This window comes from Oculina patagonica, chromosome 4 (assembly GCF_052425735.1).
Source record: "Oculina patagonica isolate OP01 chromosome 4, crgOcupat, whole genome shotgun sequence".
In the NCBI taxonomy this organism is placed as follows: Eukaryota; Metazoa; Cnidaria; class Anthozoa; order Scleractinia; family Oculinidae; genus Oculina; species Oculina patagonica.
Window position 1 is genome coordinate 38,621,316 of NC_135761.1, and position 21,317 is coordinate 38,642,632.

General features: G+C 38.0%; 2 protein-coding genes across 2 annotated transcripts in view; one reads left to right on the forward strand and one right to left on the reverse strand.

Annotated features, from left to right (window-relative positions):
- The window catches only part of LOC144650261 (uncharacterized), a 355,735-nt gene that overhangs the window by 327,554 nt on the left and 6,864 nt on the right, over positions 1-21,317 (reverse strand). The window lies entirely within an intron of this gene.
- On the forward strand, positions 15,979-20,195 carry LOC144650284 (zinc finger protein 862-like). Its single transcript, XM_078509948.1, has 2 exons — positions 15,979-16,459; positions 17,262-20,195. Exons 1-2 carry the CDS (start codon positions 16,387-16,389, stop codon positions 19,832-19,834), a joined length of 2,646 nt encoding a protein of 881 aa, XP_078366074.1. The 5' UTR covers positions 15,979-16,386; the 3' UTR covers positions 19,835-20,195.

Sequence of the window (21,317 nt, forward strand, 5' to 3'; positions counted from 1 at the left end):
TGGTTAGGACCCATATAAGCGTGGTATACTACTAATACCACCTTTCAATTTTTTGTACATAAAGCCTTGAAAATGTTTTAAAATGTTACCTTTCAGTGAACATTATGTTGAAATATCTGTATTGGATACCATTAAAGTAGCTGTATTAATTTCAGCTGACGAGTGGAAAGAACCATTTGTTATCAACTAACAATCAAAGTATGAAAAGTAAGAGTGGTAGTAAAATACTTATAAATTAGAAACATTGTTAAAATTGTTGAATTTGTTTTATTCTTTTGAACTTTGGCCTTACCAAGCCACTAATCAAGGAATATGCTAGAATTTCGGGATTCATGAGGTGGTCATAAAACACCTGATGCCCTTAATGGGAACAAAGAAGGTTAAAAAATCTAATTAAAAGTTCCAAGTAATCAGGATAATTGTTAGATTGCCTGGCCGCAATACATTGTATGCAGCATAAGTGTATTCTTTCAACCATGCTGCCAGGAAAAGCTGTCCCAACAAGCAAAAGCAAAGAGTCTTAAGATGGCAAAGACTGCTTTGGTGGATTCTCTTAAGCAATCAAACATTCCTACCACCCCACATTGTGTGGGTTGCCGTGTCATCAGCAAGATTAATGAGCTCATCCAGTAGGAACCCACCCAGAGGAATATCAAAGATGTATGTATGGATGATGTTTTGAGTAATATGCAATTGTTTATAAACAACAATGAATTGGTTTGTGTCTGGTCCTTAAACAAGCCCATGTAAAGGATTTAAGACAAACTGAAACGGTAAGTTTCATCATTTATCAGTGGAGCAGTGGCACCAATTAAACATTTTGAATACAACTACCTCACAAGATGTGTTAGTAAATCGGTGTTTGGTATCAAGGTGCAGTTGGTACAATCATCATAAGCAAGTCAGGTTGTACAGGGGCTTCAATGATCGCACACCATCTTACCTCCACAACCGTCCTGCCCATTCATTAAAAACTGTACAAAAAGTAGATTTAAAGCTGGCAAAGTTTTTAAAGAAAATTTATTCCCCAGTGAATAAATAATTTTGTGCTGATTGCAGCGCTAGTTAATATTTTAATAGTGGGGTTCTGGCTACATAGGGGATCCTGGTAATTTGATTGTTTATATCACGGTAGTCCAGGTTACAGGCCTCTTTTTCTACAGACCTAACACAGAAAGGATCTTCTGGACTCATTTGCAAGTAAAATCAACTGATCAATTCCTCATTTACAAAGCAGAGAAGTAAACAGAACAGAGAAAAAAGTACAGGAAGGTTTGTTGTCTGTTTAGTTTATTCTGACCATCGGATAGTCAAATTTTGTATGACGGCCGCCAATAAACCACGTGCTCTAGTGTTTAGCCATTTGTTTGTTCAAAGGATAGGAAAATTCATTGATAAAAACATTTCTCAAGAACAGTTTAGCCATGATATTTGCCTCTCTAACATTTGCCACACTAGTATTCTAAACATTAGAGGCCATGAGGCAAACAAAACAATTCGTCATGACCTGGATTTTATTAAGAGGAATGCCCCCAAGTTACTTATTCTGGAAATGGGTTCTAATAATGTTTGCAACAGCAGCTTTGATGCCGAATCCATGCCATTGTCACTAGTTGCACAGCTGAACTTCTAATCAAGGAGCGCAAATTAAAATTCATCGTGGTCTGCCAAATCATTCAACAGAAATACTCCCCCTGCGAGGAGTACAACGGATGGGTAGCTCAGGTCAATTCTTTAGTGGGCGACAGTTTATGTAGCAACCCAGGAGCCAAACTTTGGACACAGGTCTAATACAGAAAGCTTTGCCCACCCAGTCACAGCCATTTTGAGTATTTTTGAAGTTAGCATGAATAGGGTTGCACCTGATCTGGCACAGCCGGTTTGCCCTTCTCTTTGTTAGAAAAAATTAATCACTTCATTAAATAACTGTAATTTGGTTTTGTTGTTATCAAATAAACGGCCAGTGTGGCCTATTTATGCCAAACTCATAGTTTGTTTTAATTTGTCCAGCAAACAGAGCTTAGCCTTGGCAACGCACTAAATTAATTTTGATAAACATTCAAGAATCATAAATTTGATTTACATGTGTATCCAGGCTCTTTTTTAACATCAATTTATTTCTTTTTAACAATGCATTTTTTTATGTTAGACCAGAATCCGAGTCCCTAGGAATTACAGCTATACTTCAAAAGTGCAGATAGCAACTGGCATGTTCATCAACCCTTGCTTCTCGTGAATAACATTTTCTTACCTGTTAATTTTAATTGCCTTGTCGCTTCATATCTAACAAGAAAAAACCCAACTGGAAAAAAGGTTTAAAAGTTTTCTGAGAAAAGAAATAGTTCCCTTCTTAAACTATACAATTGTGTTAACGTCAGCTCTGATGTACATGCAGATATGCCAAATGTATGAAACGTGATTGTGTTGAATTCTTTTAAATTAAAAATTCCTTTAAAAGAAAACCATAGTTCTATTAACCCTTAACATACAAACTGCACAAGTTGTCCAGAAAAAATACACTCCCTCTTCTCAACTCAAATTGTCTCCATCCTTGGTTAGTCCGAAACGAACTTAACATTCAAGTTTAGCAGCAACAAGAAGCAGTTCGAGTTAAATACCAAGACTTTGGAGCACATCACCTAGAGTCTTTCTTTTGTCGATTTGCTGAAATCTCTCTTCGATCTTTAAAAACCCAGACAATCATCAAGTTTCAGTGCTGATTCTTAAGCTTGACGGTTCCCTCAACGCTGCTTCAAAGGCCATAAAGCGAAGAAACAAGCTCATCAGAATTGCTGACGAATCTGAAGGAGGTTGGGCCGCAGTCGAGAGTATCTTTCTGACGAAGTCACTTCTGGTTCTGAGGATGAAAAGAAGATCCGTGCTGCTGAGAAGAGAGTGTTGATAATGAAGAGGAGCGCGCCCATTGCGAAGTCGGGACAGAAGTTAAGTATTTTTGTCTGTTACTTTTGTTTACTTTGCCCATTCTTTATTTTCTTTAGCATTTAGCAGTGTTGTATTAAAGCACTGCTCGACCTATTCCTCCAATACAATAGATTCATTGATTGTCTATTTGCTTGTGTGTTTCATCATTACAGAGTTTCAGGCATGAATAAGTTATTTTCAGTACGGAGTTTAGGTAATAACAAATGGTAATTACAAATTGTAATGTTGATCCGTTCATGGTTTTGGCATTATTCTGATCACGACAGGGGGTAAAAAAAATTATGCCATTTTGATACAATTATTATCTGCTGTTATTTGGTCCTCTTGCTTAATGTGTTTCTGCCACCAGGACGAGGGATGGAAGTTCCCACCCTAGAGATAAACGACAACTGGCAACAAAGAAACCTTTGAGAGTTCAAGGGACAAAACATACTTCTGGTAAAAAGTGGAAAAATCGCTTTGCAGTTCGATGCTCAAAAATTCTGGACACAAGAGGTTACTAAGAAGGTAAGACAAAATAAAAGAGAGGTTCATTAATGAAAAGATATCTACACCCTGGCCTGCAAATAGAATTAGAAATTGTTAGGGAGAAAATAGCAGACTGTGTTGCAAAATCTGTTTCTATACTTGCACATCCATAGATGAGTCGAATGCAAAGCTGACAGCAAGAGTAAAGTATATACCTGTTTGGTGAGCTTAAGTGTCACAAATTCGCACCATAAAAAGACATTGTATGTGTTACCTTAGCATATTAATGTCATGTTATGCAACTTTTATATTTTTAAGCTGGATCAATTTACACTTTTTAAAGGCTGTAGTCTCAAGGCTGCTTTTTTGTTGCTTTAGGGAGACCAGGTATTATGCTGCATTCTTCTGGACTACATCAAAAACCACCGTGGACAGCTAATCAAAGCAAATAGAGGGAAAACTTCTCAACAATATGCGCCTTTGTACAGTGGTTTTTCATTCCAAAGAAATCGGGAGCAAGATTCATCGGCGCCATACTCTCAATATCCATACTATTTACATGGAAATCAAGAAATCCCGCTACACTACGCAGTGATCTTCATGATGCATTAAATTTGCCGCCAAACACTGCAAAGTCAAAAGTTGACCTTGGGTAATTATTTGCAATGTAACCAGATGACTTAACCTGACCGGAAACCCAAACTGATCCCAACCCAAGGCAATTAGCCACAGGGTTACCTCGGGCAGAGGTCTAGTGGAACCGCAACTACTTCTGGGACACACGTTTTGTGGAAAAATGACGTATTTCGAGTGTGTTTCGTGTTGTCCAAGTTCAAACAATGGCGGCTCCCTAGCAACCACAATAACAATGACAATGCGAGATGCAATGTCAGAGGTCAAAATGCGCATATGCTGCAGCGCGTTCACTAATCGACTATCGTGTATCCCACACATCGTCACACCTCGAGTTCGGCTCACCTTCATTCACTTTTACTAACGTCAATTTCTCTGTTCTAGCATCAAATTTTGTAAATATAATATCTTTTTTCACCCAATTTTTCGACCCTTTTAATATAGTGTACATATTTTTGCTGTAAATATCCTCGCTGTAAATATTCTCGCTCCATGCGCAGTATGGCATGCACTGCTTGTTTACTGGAGGCACGAGTGAGCAGAGGAGTTGGCTCAAGAACATCACTTAGCCACGATACGCTGGTTGGTCTGTGGAAAACAAGGGGAAATCGTTTGTCTATTAATCCCCTGCTCCAAATGGAAAGCACTTCAAATCATCCAAAGATGTGGTGGCATACCTCCAAGAAAGGCGCAAGTATCACTTGTGTTGTACCTGCAGTTGTGTATCTGCTTCTGCTAATCATGTTACAAAAGAGGACGAAAGTAGCGAGTTGGAAACAGAGGACAAGGATTATCATCCTGAAACAGAAAACTGTACATGTGGATAGTTTTATCATGCAGTAGAGTAAATTTATGTGTATTATGGTTAGTATATTGCGATTTAAGATTATTCAGACAGAGTTGTTTCAAAGTTTAAGCCCGATTTATTCATTTTCATGTGATCGCTTCCATTTTTGAATGTTTCCATCTTTTACAAATCCTAGGTTGAAAATGGAGGAGCAATCCATTGAACTTCGCCACAAGTATTTTGTTGGCTCTTCCAACATGCTTAAAGGACTCATTGACCAGATCAACCATAAGCCCCCTTGGTTATAGCCCTATCTAACATTCCAAATGAACTCTCTCTTCTAGTAAATCGAGAGCAAAACAAAGCAGAGATAATTAATCAAAGAAAAGAAAAGAAAGGACAAGAAGAGAGACGAGAAGAAAGAATGAAAACAGAGAAATATCAAGCAACAAATTTACAGTGTATTTTTAGCATATTTCAAGCACAGAGCTAAAGGGGTAAACATCATTTTGCCTATTGTGCCACCTATGGCCCTTTTTCTTTTATCATTTGTGACTGTTCTGTGTTGTTGGTACAAGTGTTTTAGGGAAAGGGAAGATGCGATGTCTTCCTGTTTGGGACAGAAATCACTCCCGTCATTGAAAACTGGTTGCACATTGTTGCACAGATTAATGATGGTCTTCGCCACTTGCACAGTAAGGGTGTTTTTCATAATGATGTCAAAAATGATAACATAGTAATTGTGTGTAGCTCGAGTGTTTTTTTTTCCGCCAGTTTTAATTGATTTTAGAAAAGCATGTTTATTAAGGGGTGCAAAAATTAAGGTTTTTCCAAGGGAAGGAAAAAACCTGTATTACAAATTTCACTTTCACATCGACTCAGTCCATAAGGAATGACATGTATTTTTTTGGAATAGTAATTGCAAGTATTTATAATTTTATAATTTTGTTAAGCATAGGCCATTAAAGGGCTTGCAAAACACTGTTTAAAGCCTGTTAAAACTCGATACACATCAGCAGAGCTCTGATTGTTTTAAATAAACCTTTCGCATAGGTGGTTGTTGCTGATACAGTGGTTGTTTTTTTTAAATATACACAGCCCATTTCTATATGCTGTACTGTCAATGTAGACATTAAGGTCTACAGGCAATGCAATAAAACAATGGTATTTAATACTCCTACATTTCATATTTATTATTTGTTCTTTAGATTTTTTGGAGGGGGTGGATTGTGGGGTACATGGGAGATCAATACCCCCTTGAAAAGATGATTTTTTCAAGTTCATCAAAATTGTTCAAAAAGTATGTTTATGTCAAAAATTTATAATTATTTGGCTCAGTCAGTCAGTTGTATTCTTGTTCAAAGGAAGAGATCAGTGGTCAGTGACGAAGCTGTGGTCCTTAATGCAAAACTACCATGGCCTGCTGTTATTGGATTGCCTACAGCATTCAGAATAGAAGTAATGAAAGCATTACAGGAAAAAGATGAGGGGAAGTTCACCAGAAAGTTGAGGTAGGCATTTATTGCACGAATCTATGAACATTTCTCAAGATATACTCTGTTAGTTACTAGCAAATATGAATTTTTATATAACTTATTTAAGTTGTTTCTTTGGCATTATATCAGTTTTACATTACCTTTTTAGCAATGTGCAATAGGGGAATTGCTTGCAATATCGATCCTCAATTTAGTTTTTTATGACATTCACAATGTTTAGCGAGTCTTTTTCTGATAAGTGTTAGGTACCATACATTTGTTTGATTATGAATTCTAGATGTCACAAGAAACTTCCTGCCATAAATTTTCATTGGCTCAGAGAGTCTTACAAATGTGTGAGCTGAGCACTTCGCATGAAACAGTAATCCAACCTACTGAACAACAAAACATATCTGAGGTCAACTTAAAAGCGACTGCCTTGAAACCACTCATTTGCTGTCCAGGAATAGACAATGTATATCGACACACAGGCAATGTGCAACACCAAAGGCTGCAAGACCAAAATAACAGAAATTACCGAATCCAAAAAGATGGTGCGCTGTACATCATGCAATCAAGCTATGATGGTAAAAAACTGTTACCTCGAAATGAACACCACCTTTCAATTACAGAAAGATGACAAAAACTACACTGCTATGGCAAACCAGACCACCATCAGCAATTTTCTCAATGAAGATATATTCAAATAAGGACAATGTTGATGAGCCCACGTTAAAATTGCTGGAGCTGGAAATACATAGACTTGCAATTATCAACCTATGGACGGATGATCACTGAAATGGTTAATGATCAAGAGAAACCTCTATTGTGACTATGAAGAAATGAAAAAGATGTTTCGATAAACCAATGCTATGAGATAAAGAACTACAACACACAAACATTTCACATTATGGACTAAGACTATTGTCTAAGAAGGTAGTTAGTACTATTAAGAACTATATCAAAAATCTACTTTTTAATATATTAGTGCTGCATTTATGTTCAAATTTTGTTCACAACATTGTTCAAGTTTCAATAAATTTTGTAATCAGATATTTTTGTACAGGCAAAATGTACTTTTTTGGAAGTTCCTCTTTTTATATGAAATTCGAACTCGGAAAACATAAACTTTGAATTATCTACCAATGAAAGGATGATCACTGAAATGGTTGATCATTAAGAGAACAAATATGATTTAAATCATAGCTATAGGATCAAAAGCTACAACAACACATATAATATATGTTCTTAATAGTACCAATGGAAAGAAGAAGACTTTATAGATTAATTTTGTTTTTTAAGGCATTAAATGGCTTCATTGACTGGGATTTTAATTTTTATAGCTTTAAAGACATTCATAATTATAATACTCGTGGACGAAATGACATTTGTAGGCCCAAGTCATGTCGCTCCTGGGGCCAGAACCGTTTTATTAATCAAGCTGCTCACGGATGGAACATTTTGCCCGACAAAGCAAAAAGTGCATTTGACATTTTAACTTTTAAAAGACATATTAGAAGTATTTGATAAGTTTTTTAATTTCTTATATTCATTTTTTTTTTAAATTTACCTTTTTACATCTTCTATTTGTAATATTCACTTTTTAACCATTTTTATCATATTTATTATTTATTTTATGCAGGGCCCCACTGAAAACCACTTTTTGTGACGTGGGCTCCCTGCTCAAAATATCTTTATTGTTAATAACATTTCAAATAATAGACATGTGCAATAGTATCTCTTGTTCTATTGTCTACAAAGAAAGTACTTTTTACAGCAATACAATACCGTACAAAGATGAGCCCATAGCATCCGAAGAGTGGGTTTTAGAGTATAAATTGAAACAAGAAACACAACTTGAATTTGAACGAAAGCTTCTAGACCATTATGACAGAAAACAAGTCGTGAATTTGTGGTAAAATAAAACTTAGTGTTCGCTGCGTTATGTACTTTGCATCGTACATTCATATTTACTTACTACTTGATCTTTTTCAAAGGTGCAAATGTGGCAGATGTAGTTCGCATTTGCTACCAAATCCGAATGAGATAGAAGAGTGCGTTAGTTGCCTGTCAAGTGATATTGTACTGGAAGAAGTAGGCTCGAAGCCTAACTGTGTGACTGAGCATCCTGGCTTCAGCCAAGTGTGTCTTCAGAGGTGGAGTTTGAGGTTGGCCGCTGATAAGAACAAGACAAAGGAAAAAACGAAGTACCGCCAGACTGGATCGGAAAACAGGTATAAAATTTAATCTGCTGTCTCCATTTTTTGTTTGCTTTTGAAAAGATGTTACACCAAAGCGATTCAAAGAATGTTTCTGCACTGCAAGTGCAATTTTGTCTGGTTCTTCACGTAGACATGCAACATTTTTGATTAGTTTTATCACTTGACAATGAGCGAACGATCTTTTCAAGCCACTGGTTTAATACAAGAGCACTGCATCAATTTTTTATACCTGTGAACAGTGTCTATTTCCCTTCCAAGCATATATTTCTTGCTTTGCGCAATAAATTAATATTTTAAAATGGAAATTATGACAGCAATCTATTATTTTAAATTAAAAGTTGGAAAAATAATATTTCACATACTGCTTGTTTTTCAACAGTATCAATGTCATGCAATTTTTCCATCTCAAACATTTTATAGTATACAGAAACAACAAAGTTCCCATTAACGCACAGGTGTGCGTCATATACACACAAAAAATGAAAAGAACCCACAGTTTTTTGCCAAAGCGCGTCCTTGGGACGCAGAAAAAACAAGTTCGGACAAGTAAGGAGACTGGGTCTAGTAGGCCCTACCCAAACATCTTTGCGATCATCTTAGCATGTGCTTCAGCGAGCCGCCATTTTGTCACTCGTCATGTCAACACATTCAACATCGAGGAGGCCTGAAAAATGAAACCTGAAAGTGATAAAGATCTCCAGGAAGAAACGTCAGTTTTGTCCTTAATGGCAGGAGGAGTTTCAATGGTTAAAGCACGAGTCGACTGAAAAACAAATGAAGTGCAAAGTTTGCCTCAATGCGTATGGCCATATGTTAGTATTAAGAAACACGAAGGGCACACTTTTATTCCAAAAAAAAAACTTTCATTGTATCTGAAATGCCTGTTGAAGGTCTTGCAAAGCTGCGACATGTTGGTAGGTGGTCTATTAGGAAGGAGGTTGAACGTTCAAGAAGATACATCAGGGAGAACATGTTTTCTCAATCAAGTGAAACACGTCAAAGTGTCAATGCTGCATATGCAAAATATGAGCTATTGAAGGAACACATTATTGTTCAGTACTCTTGCTTTAAGGAAAACACATGTGTGCCAGAAACCTTGGAGGTAACATAGCATAGACAATACAGAGAACGTGGATTGATTCTATTTCAGATGAGGCCTTTGCTTGCTTCAAGATCATTGAAGAATTGAGAGTTCAACACATGAACACATCAACACGGGAATAATAATTTTGTAGCCACGGTGGATGTGCCCGAATGGGTAACCATGCCACGGCTACTAGCAGTGCATTATTATTTTAACATTATGTATAGTCTGGTTAATGCCAATGCCCAGAAGTGGTTTCTCTCTCGCCCTCAGTTGGAAGAAGGAGCCTAGTTCACGAAATTGAGTTGGGAGTCATTCAACTGAGGGTGGGTCCTTTTGGCTGGTTTTTGTTTTCTTTCTTTTTCTGTTTGTATTTTAAAGTTTTTTGACTGTCTGCCAGTCTGGTGGATAACCCAGGAGCCATTTTATTCTTAGATCCTAACCATGTCCATGAAGCCATTACTAACAGGCTATTGTCTGATGATTTTGAACTGTTAGGTCCAGCTGACCAGCTAGATTTAATGACACAAGGATTTTGCAGGAATTTGTTGCTAGTCGAGATGCAGAGAAGAAAGACATGGTTCTCATTCATCTGTTGAGTATGGGCAGGGGAAGCCTTGACTTCGCTAACAAATTGGCCAGCGAGGAACCTGAAACTGTCAAGAAATGCCTTGAGTACCACAATGATCATCCGCCCCTTCTAATCCAAACTATATTAAATAGTCTTAAATAGTTTTTGTACATTAACTTTTTTTCTGCTTTTTTTTATCTTTATAGCATGTAAATATTATTGATTTCTTTTCTTATTGATGTAATATCATTTGCATTTATTTCATACTAAATTGATGTTAATTATTTAACAGCTTTATGCACATCTTTGGTTAATATTGTAAATTGTTTTTATCTGTAAGCTTTTCTATTATTATATTCATGTTAATGTTCTAAAGTAAATAAACATTAGCAGTATTTTAAACAATTTTTGTGCCTTAACTGTTTTGTAGAGTGTTTATTTGCTCTTGAAATACCATGGTGCATGGTGCATCTTCTCCAGTTGCTGTTAAATATTTTGATTCATCTACCCAAGCTAAGCTAGTTGAAAAGGAGGCATTATTTTTAAAAGTGTTGCCACATTAACCTGTCATTGTTATATGACATGAATAACATTCACAAACCATATTTTGCTGTCACAGTTTTATGGGAATGACCATTTTCAACATCTTACATTAAAGAGTGTCATTAGTAAAGGCACAACAACTACAATACCAGGTGTAGAAAACTGGTTGCACAGATTAATGATGGTCTTTGCTACTTGCACAGTAAGGGTGTTTTTCATAATCATGTCAAAAATGATAACATAGTAATTGTGTGTAGCTCCAGTGGTTTCTTTTCACTAGTTCTAGTTGATTTTGGAAAAGCATGTTAAGTAAGGGATGCAAAAATTAAGGTCCTTTCAAGGGAAGAAAAAAAACAGCATTAGAAATTTCACTTTCCATCGCTCCTGAAGTAATTGAAGGAACTTCACCTCAGTCCATAAGGAGTCACATGTATTCTTTTAGAATAGGCCATTGAAAGAGCTTGCAAAGCACTGTTTAAAGCCTGTTAAAACTCGATGCACATCAGCAGAGCTCTGTATTGTTTTAAATAAACTTTTAGCATAGGTGTTAGTTGCTGATAGAATGCTTGTGGGTTTTTTTCAAAATGAACACACCCTATTTCTATATGCTGTACTATCAATGTCTGTGGCTGTTTGGCATTAAGGTCTAGGGGCAATGCAATAAACAATGGTATTTATGACTTTTACATTCCATATTTATTATTTGTTCTTTAGATTTTTTGGAGGGAGTGGATTGTGGGGTACGTGGGAGATCAATCTCTCATTTCTTTCGCCGCTTGGGCTGCCTTCCCTTGTGCATACAAGGTTCTTACGTTCCAGTTTCCTATCCTCAACTGTGTTTTTGGGTGCACTAGTGACGTCCTCGGCTCCAGAGTTTCCATGCGGCTTTCGCTCTGGAGTGTCATGTTGTGTGCCACTCGGCCCCCAAGATTCGATAGATTGCCTCTAATGTGTTCGGTTTCTGTAATCATTCATTTTTTTACGAGGTTAGGTGATTAGCCTAACGCCCAACCCCCAACCTGGAGGACCAGGGGCTGCCCTTCGTCAGGTCTCTATCCCTTGACCAATCCGGCACGGTTGAACCCACCAGGGACTAAGTCCCCACCGGCATAGCTCTTGGGGTCACTGAGACACGCAAGCTCTACCACCACGTCAAGGTGACAAGCCCAGGGTAGAGACGTGGGAGATCAATACCCCTTTGAAAAGTTGATTCTTTTTTTAAGTTCATCAAAATTGTTCAAAAAATTTTAATTTATGTCAAAAATTTATAATATTTGGCTCAGTCAGTCAGTTGTATTCTTCTTCAAAGGAAGAGATCAGTGGTCAGTGACAAAGCTGTGGTCCTTAATGCAAAACTATCATGGCCTGCTGTTATTGAATTGCCTACAACATTCAGAAAAGAAGTAATGAAAACTATGAACATTTCTCAAGATATACCCTGTAAGTTACTAGCAAATACTAATTTTAATATAATTTATTTAAGTTGTTTCTTTGGCATTATATCAGTTTTACATTACCTTTTTAGCAATGTGCAATAGGGGAATTGCATGCAATATCGATCCTCAATTTAGTTTTTTATGACATTCACAGTAATCAAGGGTGTGTTTAGTGACTCTTTGGCTGATAACTGTTAGGTACCATACATTTGTTTGATTATGAATTCTAGATGTCACAAGAAACTTCCTCCCATAAATTTTCATTGGCTCAGAGTCTTACAAATGTGTGAGCTCAGCACTTCGCATGAAACAGTAATCCAACCTACTGAACAACAAAACATATCTGAGGTCAACTTAAAAACAGCTGCCTTAAAACCACTCATTTGCTGCCCAGAAATAGAAAATGTTTTCATCGACACACAGGCAATGTGCAACACCAAAGGCTGCAAGACCAAAATAACAGAAATTACCAAATCAAAAAAGATGGTGCGCTGTACATCATGCAAGCGAGCTATGTTGGTAAAAAACTGTTATCTCGAAATGAACACCACCTTTCAATTACAGAAAGATGACTAAAACTACACTATTATGGCGAACCAGACCACCATCAGCAATTTTCTCAATGAAGATATCTTCAAATAAGGACAATGTTGATGTGTCCACATTAAAACTGCTGGAGCTGGAAATACATAGACTTGCAATTATCAACCCATGGAAGGATGATCACTGAAATGGTTAATGATCAAGAGAAACCTCTATTGTGACTATGAAGAGATGAAAAAGATGTTTCGATGAACAACCGATGAGATCAAGAACTTCAACACACAAACATTTCACATTATGGACTAAGACCATTGTCTAAGAAGGTAGTTAGTACTATTAAGAACAATACAAAAATCTACTTTTCAATATATTAGTACTGCATTCATGTTCAAATTTTGTTCACAACATTGTTCAAGTTTCAATAATTTTTTTAACCCTTTCCCTACTATGCCGCCCTGTACCGCCCTTAAAAAATTCGCTGTCATTTTTCTATGCCGCCCTGTTCCGCCATAGCAAAATAAACTCCCCTCCCTACCCATAGAGTGGCTGTCTTTGCTCTCTATTGTTTTAGAGAGATTGTGTATTTTTGTTTGTGTATTTTTGTTGTGTATTTTTGTTTGTTTGGAATGCTTAGTTTGTAGTCTTTATTTGTTATTTAAGGGTTTAGTTAGCTTCAATAGTAATTTGTAAACACGACCACATCAGCTATGCTGCAAAACATTTATCGTGTATAAATAAAAGCTTTTATTATTTATTATTATTATTATTATAATTATTTCTCAAACACTTACCAATCAAATCGCAGCAACTGCGCATAAATTATTCGCTCTGTGAAGCAAGCACATGGCGGCTGGTTCTGTTCAACCATTAGTGATTTCAAGAGAGGAATATGATGATCTGTTCGGCTATTTAGACAAAGAAATGGATAACGAAGACTCGGATATTGATGTTAGTGGAGTGGAGGATGAGAGCGATGAAAATGACGAGAGTGGAGGCGAGTGTGAGATCGAGGATGACGAAGCAGTTAAGTGGTCAAATGGTTTGCATAGTATTCGTGTTGACGATTTTACTTCGCGTGTTGGAATTACATTTGAGAAAGGAAATAAGGCTAGAGAGAAAGATGTGTTCAAAAAGTTTTTTAATGATGAAATTCTTGATGTTATTGTGACGGAAACAAACCGCTATGATCCACAAAAACTTGAAGGTGAAGCACTTGATAAATGGCAAGATGTGACACTAAATGAAATAAAGGCATTTCTTGGTGTGTGTATTGTGATGGGTGTAAATCATCTTCCTTCTACTGCTGACTGCTGGTCAAGTGATCCATTTCTGGGCAATGAGGAAATACAAAAAGTGATGCCAAAAAATCGCTTTGAAAATGGCAGCCGCTTTTTTCATTTCAACGACTCGTCGATGGAACCTAGGTGAGGAGAAGATGGCTACGATCGCCTTTACAAAGTGCGGCCAATTCTTTCTCACTTCAATACTAAAATACAAGAGCTCTACAAACCTGGAAAGCATATTTCCGTAGATGAGGGAATGATAGGTTTCAAAGGAAGGCTTTCTTTTCCCCAGTACATGCCAGCGAAGCCGACAAATAAAAGTGTGGATGGCAGCCGATGCTTCAAACGGTTTTGTCATCAATCATGAAGTTTACCTCGGTAAACAGCCAGGTCGTGTTCTTACAAATGGCTTAGGCTACAGCGTGGTTATGGAATTGATGACCCCATTTTTAAACAAAAATCACCATGTGTATTTTGATAATTTTTTTCTTCCCTAAATTGTTAGAAGATCTTCAGAATGAAGGAACTTACGCCTGCTCAACAGTTGGTGCAGGTCGTATCGGGTTGCCGCCATCTTCGCGTCAAAAGCTAAAGTGACGAGGAGAAACAATCTGCCAGCAAAAGGGGAATCTTGTCTATACAAAATGGCACGATAAACGCGATGTAAATATCTTGACGACAAATTTTGATCCCCTTGCGCCTAAAACTGTGAAGGAGAGACGAAAAAAAAAACCGAGGATGTTGTGCGTGTTGAGAAACCGGCGTGTGTTGATTTGTACAACAACAGCATGGGTGGTGTTGATCGCACTGATCAACTTCGATCGTACTACGGCGCCTGTCAACCCTCAAAAAAGTGGTACAAGTACCTGTTCTGGTTTATTTTTTATCTCTCTCTTGTCAATTCTTTTATTATCTTTAAAGAAAATCTATTTTAAATATTTAACAAATAAATTTTTCAAGAATTTCACTTGAAACACTATATATATTACGTTATTGTCTCTGAGGCCAGAGTCAGCTCATAATTGAAACGAGCCATGAGCAAAAACACACATTGGCGTACACACATTGGAAAACGGTTTTCACACTGATGAAGGGCTATGCCCGAAACGTTTGTGTTAATTACACAAAATGATACTGTTGTTAACATTTTTTTAGTTTTTTTTTTTTGTTTATAGTACTAATTTGAAAGTGTCACGCATCTACTGGGAATTTTTTAACCAGCATTTGTCATGAGCAAAAACAACCCAGTTGACCTTAGCCTCACTCCCATGCATGCGAAAAATCTAATCCCTACGCATGCTAAATTATGGATCTATAAGACTGCAATCTTACTGCATCTTACATACTGCAACTTGGATTGAAAAGTTAAAATTCATTAGAGCAGTTTTCAGTTGAGTGTCGTAAAACCAAAACCAAAGTAATTACTCTGGCCAATCATAAAGGACACAGACAATCCAGTGAACCAATCAAAACTCGAAGCAAATACATGTAGCTGGCACGAAGCGCGGGAAAACGTGTGCCAGCTAGTCACAATTGGTTTTGGTTTGTTTTTGATTATTTGAAGCGAAGGAATAGTTCCAACGCTGTGGGATGCCATTTGTGATATTAAAACCAAAAAGTTTCGGAACTCAGTAGGTTTTAATATTTCGGCTTTTACTGTTTATGTAAGTAACGGATGAAGACTGCAAAAACAACGATCCGAATGAACTGCCGAGTGAACAGCCTGACATGTGCATAAGCACGTGAAAGGTCTGAACAAACAGACTGAGCAGACGAAGGTCGAAAGTGCAGAAAACCATCCATAATACTGACTGACTAGAGGGTTTACTGACGTCTAGATGGTAAAGAAAAAAGTCCTAATAGTTTAATGTTACTTTGTGTAAGTAACCGACGCAATGAGTGGCTATGGTGGTTTACTAAGTAGTGATCTGTTGTCCCTATTTAATTTTATCGCTTAGGTAAATTACCATTGTTAGTTAAATTGAAGAATTTATAATAGTGAGCAGGGGTTTTATTAGAAGCCGGGACCCGGGTACCGGCACCCGTCTACTCTAAGTACAGTACCCGCCTTCGCGAAAATGAGGTCTCAAGTAGACAAATACAAGATCTATCAAAAGTCAGACTAACCGAAACATCTTTTCACCATTCTCCTACATTGATAGCAGAGTCTAACCAGGAATTGCATCACAGTCCTTTTTCATGTAAATTAATATTCTTGTGTCCGGATTACCGAGGGTTTCCTCAAGCAAAGTAATAAATTTCAAAGTTTGATCGCATCGCGTTCCTTCGCGAAACGCATCGCCTACGATATCAAAGTAGTAACCAGGACCTCTCTTGCAAGCTGTTGCATAACATTTGCACGTGACATTTCACACGACTGAAAAGCACATGGTTTAAAATGGCCGCAACAAATAAAAGATCTGCTCAAGGCGTCCTTGACAATTTCTTCGTCGTTTCAAAGAAGTCAAAAGGTGAGTGATTAATACTTCACAAGTCTTTTTTTCAATATAATAAACTTGCACTGGCGTATATAAATAAAGTGTACGTTCATTTGCATGTCAAAACAGTCAGTGAACCGGAACGACCTTTGAATACAAACAATAATCGAAATCGCCGTTCTTGAAAACTTTCGTTCGCCACCGATTTCGCCGCTTTTTCTTACTTCCCGACTATCAGGCCTCTGTGTCTTTGAGGATGCATACAAATATAAATAATCAAAGACCGGCTCTTCTTCGCTTATTGTGGGATCCCTGAGAACTTGCAATCGCGCTAAGTTGTATGATTCGATTTAATACTTACACTTTAAAAACAATATTGTTAATTACATTACCTAATAAGCTTATCTAACATAAAACAGCGTGAGAGCGTGTGGCGCGGATGTTGTCCGTGGAACATTGAAGATTGCCGTCAGCTTTTTGACAAAGGAGCTGGTTGAAATTTTGAAGAAAAATGTACAGATTCTTTGCACTGTTCCAAGCGCTTAATTTTGCTCTCGCCTCAATTTTCGCGCGGCCGGAATCTTTCGCTCACGCTCGACACAGCACTTCGCTCGCACGGGAACGCTTGCTACGCAGGCTAGGTTTTTTACTGAAGATAAACCTCGTGTACACATACAATTTTTGTGCTTTTCCAGCAACTCATAAAACAAACCACACAAAAACCACTACAAAAAGGGAAATGTAATTCTGCAATGGAAATCCACCAAAAACGTGAACTCAGCACATGTGATAAGGTAAGGCCTATACATTGTAATATTGGTCATTTCTTTGGCAGACAATTCAACCATGCCTTCGGTACAAGAGGCAACTGGAGAGGCAGAAACGCAGTCTTCACATGAAGCATTCTCAGATACCTCACAGCAAGTAGAAATGCAGTCATCTAATGAAGCAGTCTCAGATACCTCACAGCGAGTAGAAAAATCTCGCGGGGCAAATGTTTCTAAAGCAATAGCAGATGACGTTATGTTATTAGAGATAGAGAAGTGTGGACTTTCTAACCTGCACAACTACTATGAGTGCAAACAGAAATGCTGCAAAGTTTTCTCAGAAGAAGAAGAGGCCAGGCAGAAGAAGCTGAAGAAGAGACGTTTTCACCACAGCTGGGTTGAAGAAAGAGAACTAGCCTATGATAACACCACAGGCATTTGGTGGCTTCTTTTCTCAGAAAACCAAGGCATGTTTTGTTTTCTTTGCTGCAAACATAAAACTTTGAACACTCAGAACAATGCTGCAGTATTCAGCAATGCACCCAGCACAAGATACAGGAAAGAGGCCATCAGAGAACATTCTTTAACCAAAATGCATGAAGCTGCTGTGGAAGCTGAAATGAATCAGAGGGTGTCAATGTTTCATCAACAGTATGAAGAAAAGAAAGCAGTTCGCAATGATGTTTTGTACAATGCTTTTGCAGCCTTGTACTGGTTAGCGAAGGAGGCAGTTGCCAATGTTAAGTTTTTCTCTTTGCTTAATCTGTTCCGTGCTGTTGGTCTAGACAAAATGCAACATTTTAGCTACAAATCTCCCGCTGCAGTGAGAGAAATGTTCTTGACCAGTGGACAAGTGGTCAAGAACATGTTAGTGGAAGAAATTAAGAAAGCAGGGTCTTTTGGCCTTCTAATTGACGAAGTGACAGACATTGCTGTTACTGAGCAGTTAGTCACATTCGTGCAGTTTTGGAACAGTACTTCTGGTGGCACAGACATTAACTTTCTTAGTGCTAATGATCTGCTTGTTGAGTCTGATTCTGCAAATGCAGAAACCATAACAAACACTCTTGTAAAGGAGTTAAATCAGTGTGACTTATCAGTTGGAAAGCTCAATGGCCTTTGCACGGATGGAGCATCAGTGATGACCGGAAAAACCAGTGGGGTAGCCACCAGACTCAAAGAGTTAAACAAACACCTTGTCAGCATTCACTGCATCTGCCATAAACTGTCACTTGCTTGCTGTGACACTAATGACGAGATCGCATACATGCAAGAAGTTGAGAGATGGCTTTTCCAGGTCTGGAAATTTTTTGAAAATTCCCCCAAACGACTTGCAGCATATCTGAAGACCCAACTTTCTGTTAAAAAGCTGCAAGAGCCTTCTAAAGAGGCTAAAGATAAGTGCGTCCGTAGACTTGCTAAGGCTACTCGCACAAGGTGGCTCTCTCTTGGCAAGGCTGTAGAGGGTGTACATAAGGATTACATACCCCTCATGCTTACACTAAGGCAACTTGACCAGAAAGATGCTCAAGCATCAGGTCTTCGTGGAAAAATGTACAAAGTGAAATTCATTGGGGTGGTAACATTCATGCATCACGTTCTTCCTGTTCTCAACAGGCTTAGCTGTACCTTCCAGGAAGGAAAGATTTCCTTCTCCCATATAAAGCCAGCAATTCAGAAGTGTATTGACGATCTTGACAACATTGTCCAGACGGGAGTACCAGTCACCGAGTTTCTTAGAGATCTATCACCTGGAGGCAGACTGGAACAAGCTGATCTCACTGCTTCTGATGGAGATAAGCTGTTTCTCACCAATTTCCTGGTGAAATATGTCAATTCACTAAAAAGAAGCTTAAACAGCAGATTTCCCGCCCTTCCCCTCCTGTCTGCTTTTAGCATATTCGACCCTGCACTAGTTCCAGAAAGAGGCCAGCCAGGATTTAGGGATTATGGCAGTGCATCAGTGAAACTTCTGGCTGAGCAGTTCTTTGATGAAGACAGCGACAAAAGGCAGCTGATGGATGAGTGGCAGGTATTCAAGTACAACTTGGCAAAATGGAAGAATGAGCTGCCTGAGGAAGTTAGAAAGCCCCCTGGTGGGAGCAAACCTACAGTCACTTCAACTGATTGGTGCCTCCAGAAGCTAATGTTCATGAAGGACCTGGTTCCATTTAATCTTCCACTAGTTGCAAAGGTGGCAGAGGCAGTGATTTCTCTTCCAGTCTCAAATGCATGGCCGGAAAGGGGTGCCAGTTCTTTAAAACTGATGAAGACAAGGCTTCGAAGTAGAATGAAGAATGACATGCTCAACGCCCTACTACACATTCTCATTAATGGTCCTAAAGTGGGAAGTAAAGAATTTGAAGAGGTGATTGATGCTTCTGTTAGAGCTTGGTTATCTGCTAAACCACGGCGAAAGTGTCCTCCAAAGTTTGTCAGCACACCAGTGGCCACCAGTTCAGGTGATATAAGTGAGAATGTTGTAACTGTGCAGGATGCTGGTGTACAGACAGAGGCTGACAGTGTCATGCCAAGTCAGCTGTCAATTGCAGAGCAAGTTGATGCCACTTCCAAAGCATTGGAGCTGCCTGCAGATGACGGGGATGATTCAGATTATGGCTCAGATTTCGATGACTTTTAGTTCAGTTTTTTTGACCTGACACTGTTTATTTGTAAACAAAGTAAACATTATAAGCCAATGAGTTAGATGTGATATAGTCATTCATGTTATGAATTTAGTAAATTCCCTGAGTCTGCAAATAGTTACGATATTGTTTTTCACAAAGTCACTTAAATTTAGTAAATTCTCTAAGGCTGTGAACAGTTCCAGTAGTGTTTAATAAAGTCACAATGCTTGTCAATTTTACTAAATTCTCTAAGCCAAAAGGCTGTGAACAGTTCCAGTAGTGTTTAATGAGGTCACAATGATTGTCAATTTAATAAATTCTCTAAGGTTGTGGACAGTTACAGTAATGAGTATTGTTTTTCATTAAGTCACTATGTGCTAGTGGGTAAAAGCTCCATAAATTTTTCACAATTTGTGTTTGCAAAATGAGGATGTAGAATGTTAAATTTCCACCTCAGAATGCTGGAAAATGCATTTCCGAGAGTCTAATTTTAAAAATTTTCTGGGGGGGCATGCCCCAGACCCCCCTAGCGGCTCGGGCCTTCGGCCCTCGTGTAGGTGGGGTGCCCGCTTACTCTATCAAAAGAACCCTCCTACTTCAAAACTTAATGAAACCCCTGATAGTGAGCTCACTAATAAGTTTTCCCGGGAACATTGTTGTTAAGATTAAATTTGGTAAATTGAATCTTTAAAAACAAAAATAATGTGGTATTTGCCATTTTGTTAGGTATAAAGTAAGTTAGTTTTAAACTGAAGGTAAAATAACTTAAACGGAATAGTTTCTTGTATAAACAACATATTTCTACCACTGAAGTAAAACCAATAGATAGTCAGCAAGTTAGCAGCCGAATTTCCGAAATTTCTTTAATATAAGTAGCACTCCACGTCTCCACGACGTTGAAATTATTCCCTCGCTTTAATTGAATCGCGAGTTATGCTAGTATCGACTCTCTTTGGAGCCCAGGCTACGCGCGCGCAAGATGCAGACGTTCAAATAAAAGCACGCGCGAACAACTAGCTCTCGCGAGCAAACAAAATTAATGTTAACAGCCAAGAGAGTTTGTTCCGTACCAAGCGCTCGGTTTTTCCGATGGTGAGTTTGTTATTTTTGTTTTTAAAGATTCAATTTACCAAATTTAATCTTAACAACAATGTTTAAAACATAGCTGCGAAAGCTTATTTAGTTTACGGCACTTATTAGTAATATAATCTCATCATTTATTAAAAACACATTCAACGAACTTTTATAACTTAAGTCATTACATTTTGCCTTATTTTAACATTTTGTTAACGTTTCATCGGTATAGATTGATAACAGTTAGCTCAGCCATGTAGGGCCAGCTGTGGTACCACAGTTTGAAACGTGGTTTAGAGAGATTTACCCTGATTTGGCTTTTAGTTTATCGATACGTTACAATACGGATAAAAGATCAATGTAACGTCTTCCCGCGCGCGCTTACCCCTTTTTTTTTTTTTTTTTTTTTTTTCTAGCTTACTC

Bases quoted from the DNA above. Each gene is read 5' to 3' on its own strand.
- LOC144650284 (XM_078509948.1), top strand. From the start codon at position 16,387: ATGGCCGCAACAAATAAAAGATCTGCTCAAGGCGTCCTTGACAATTTC. The intron at 16,460-17,261 runs GTGAGTGATTAA...TTTCTTTGGCAG, and splicing joins CGTTTCAAAGAAGTCAAAAG to ACAATTCAACCATGCCTTCG.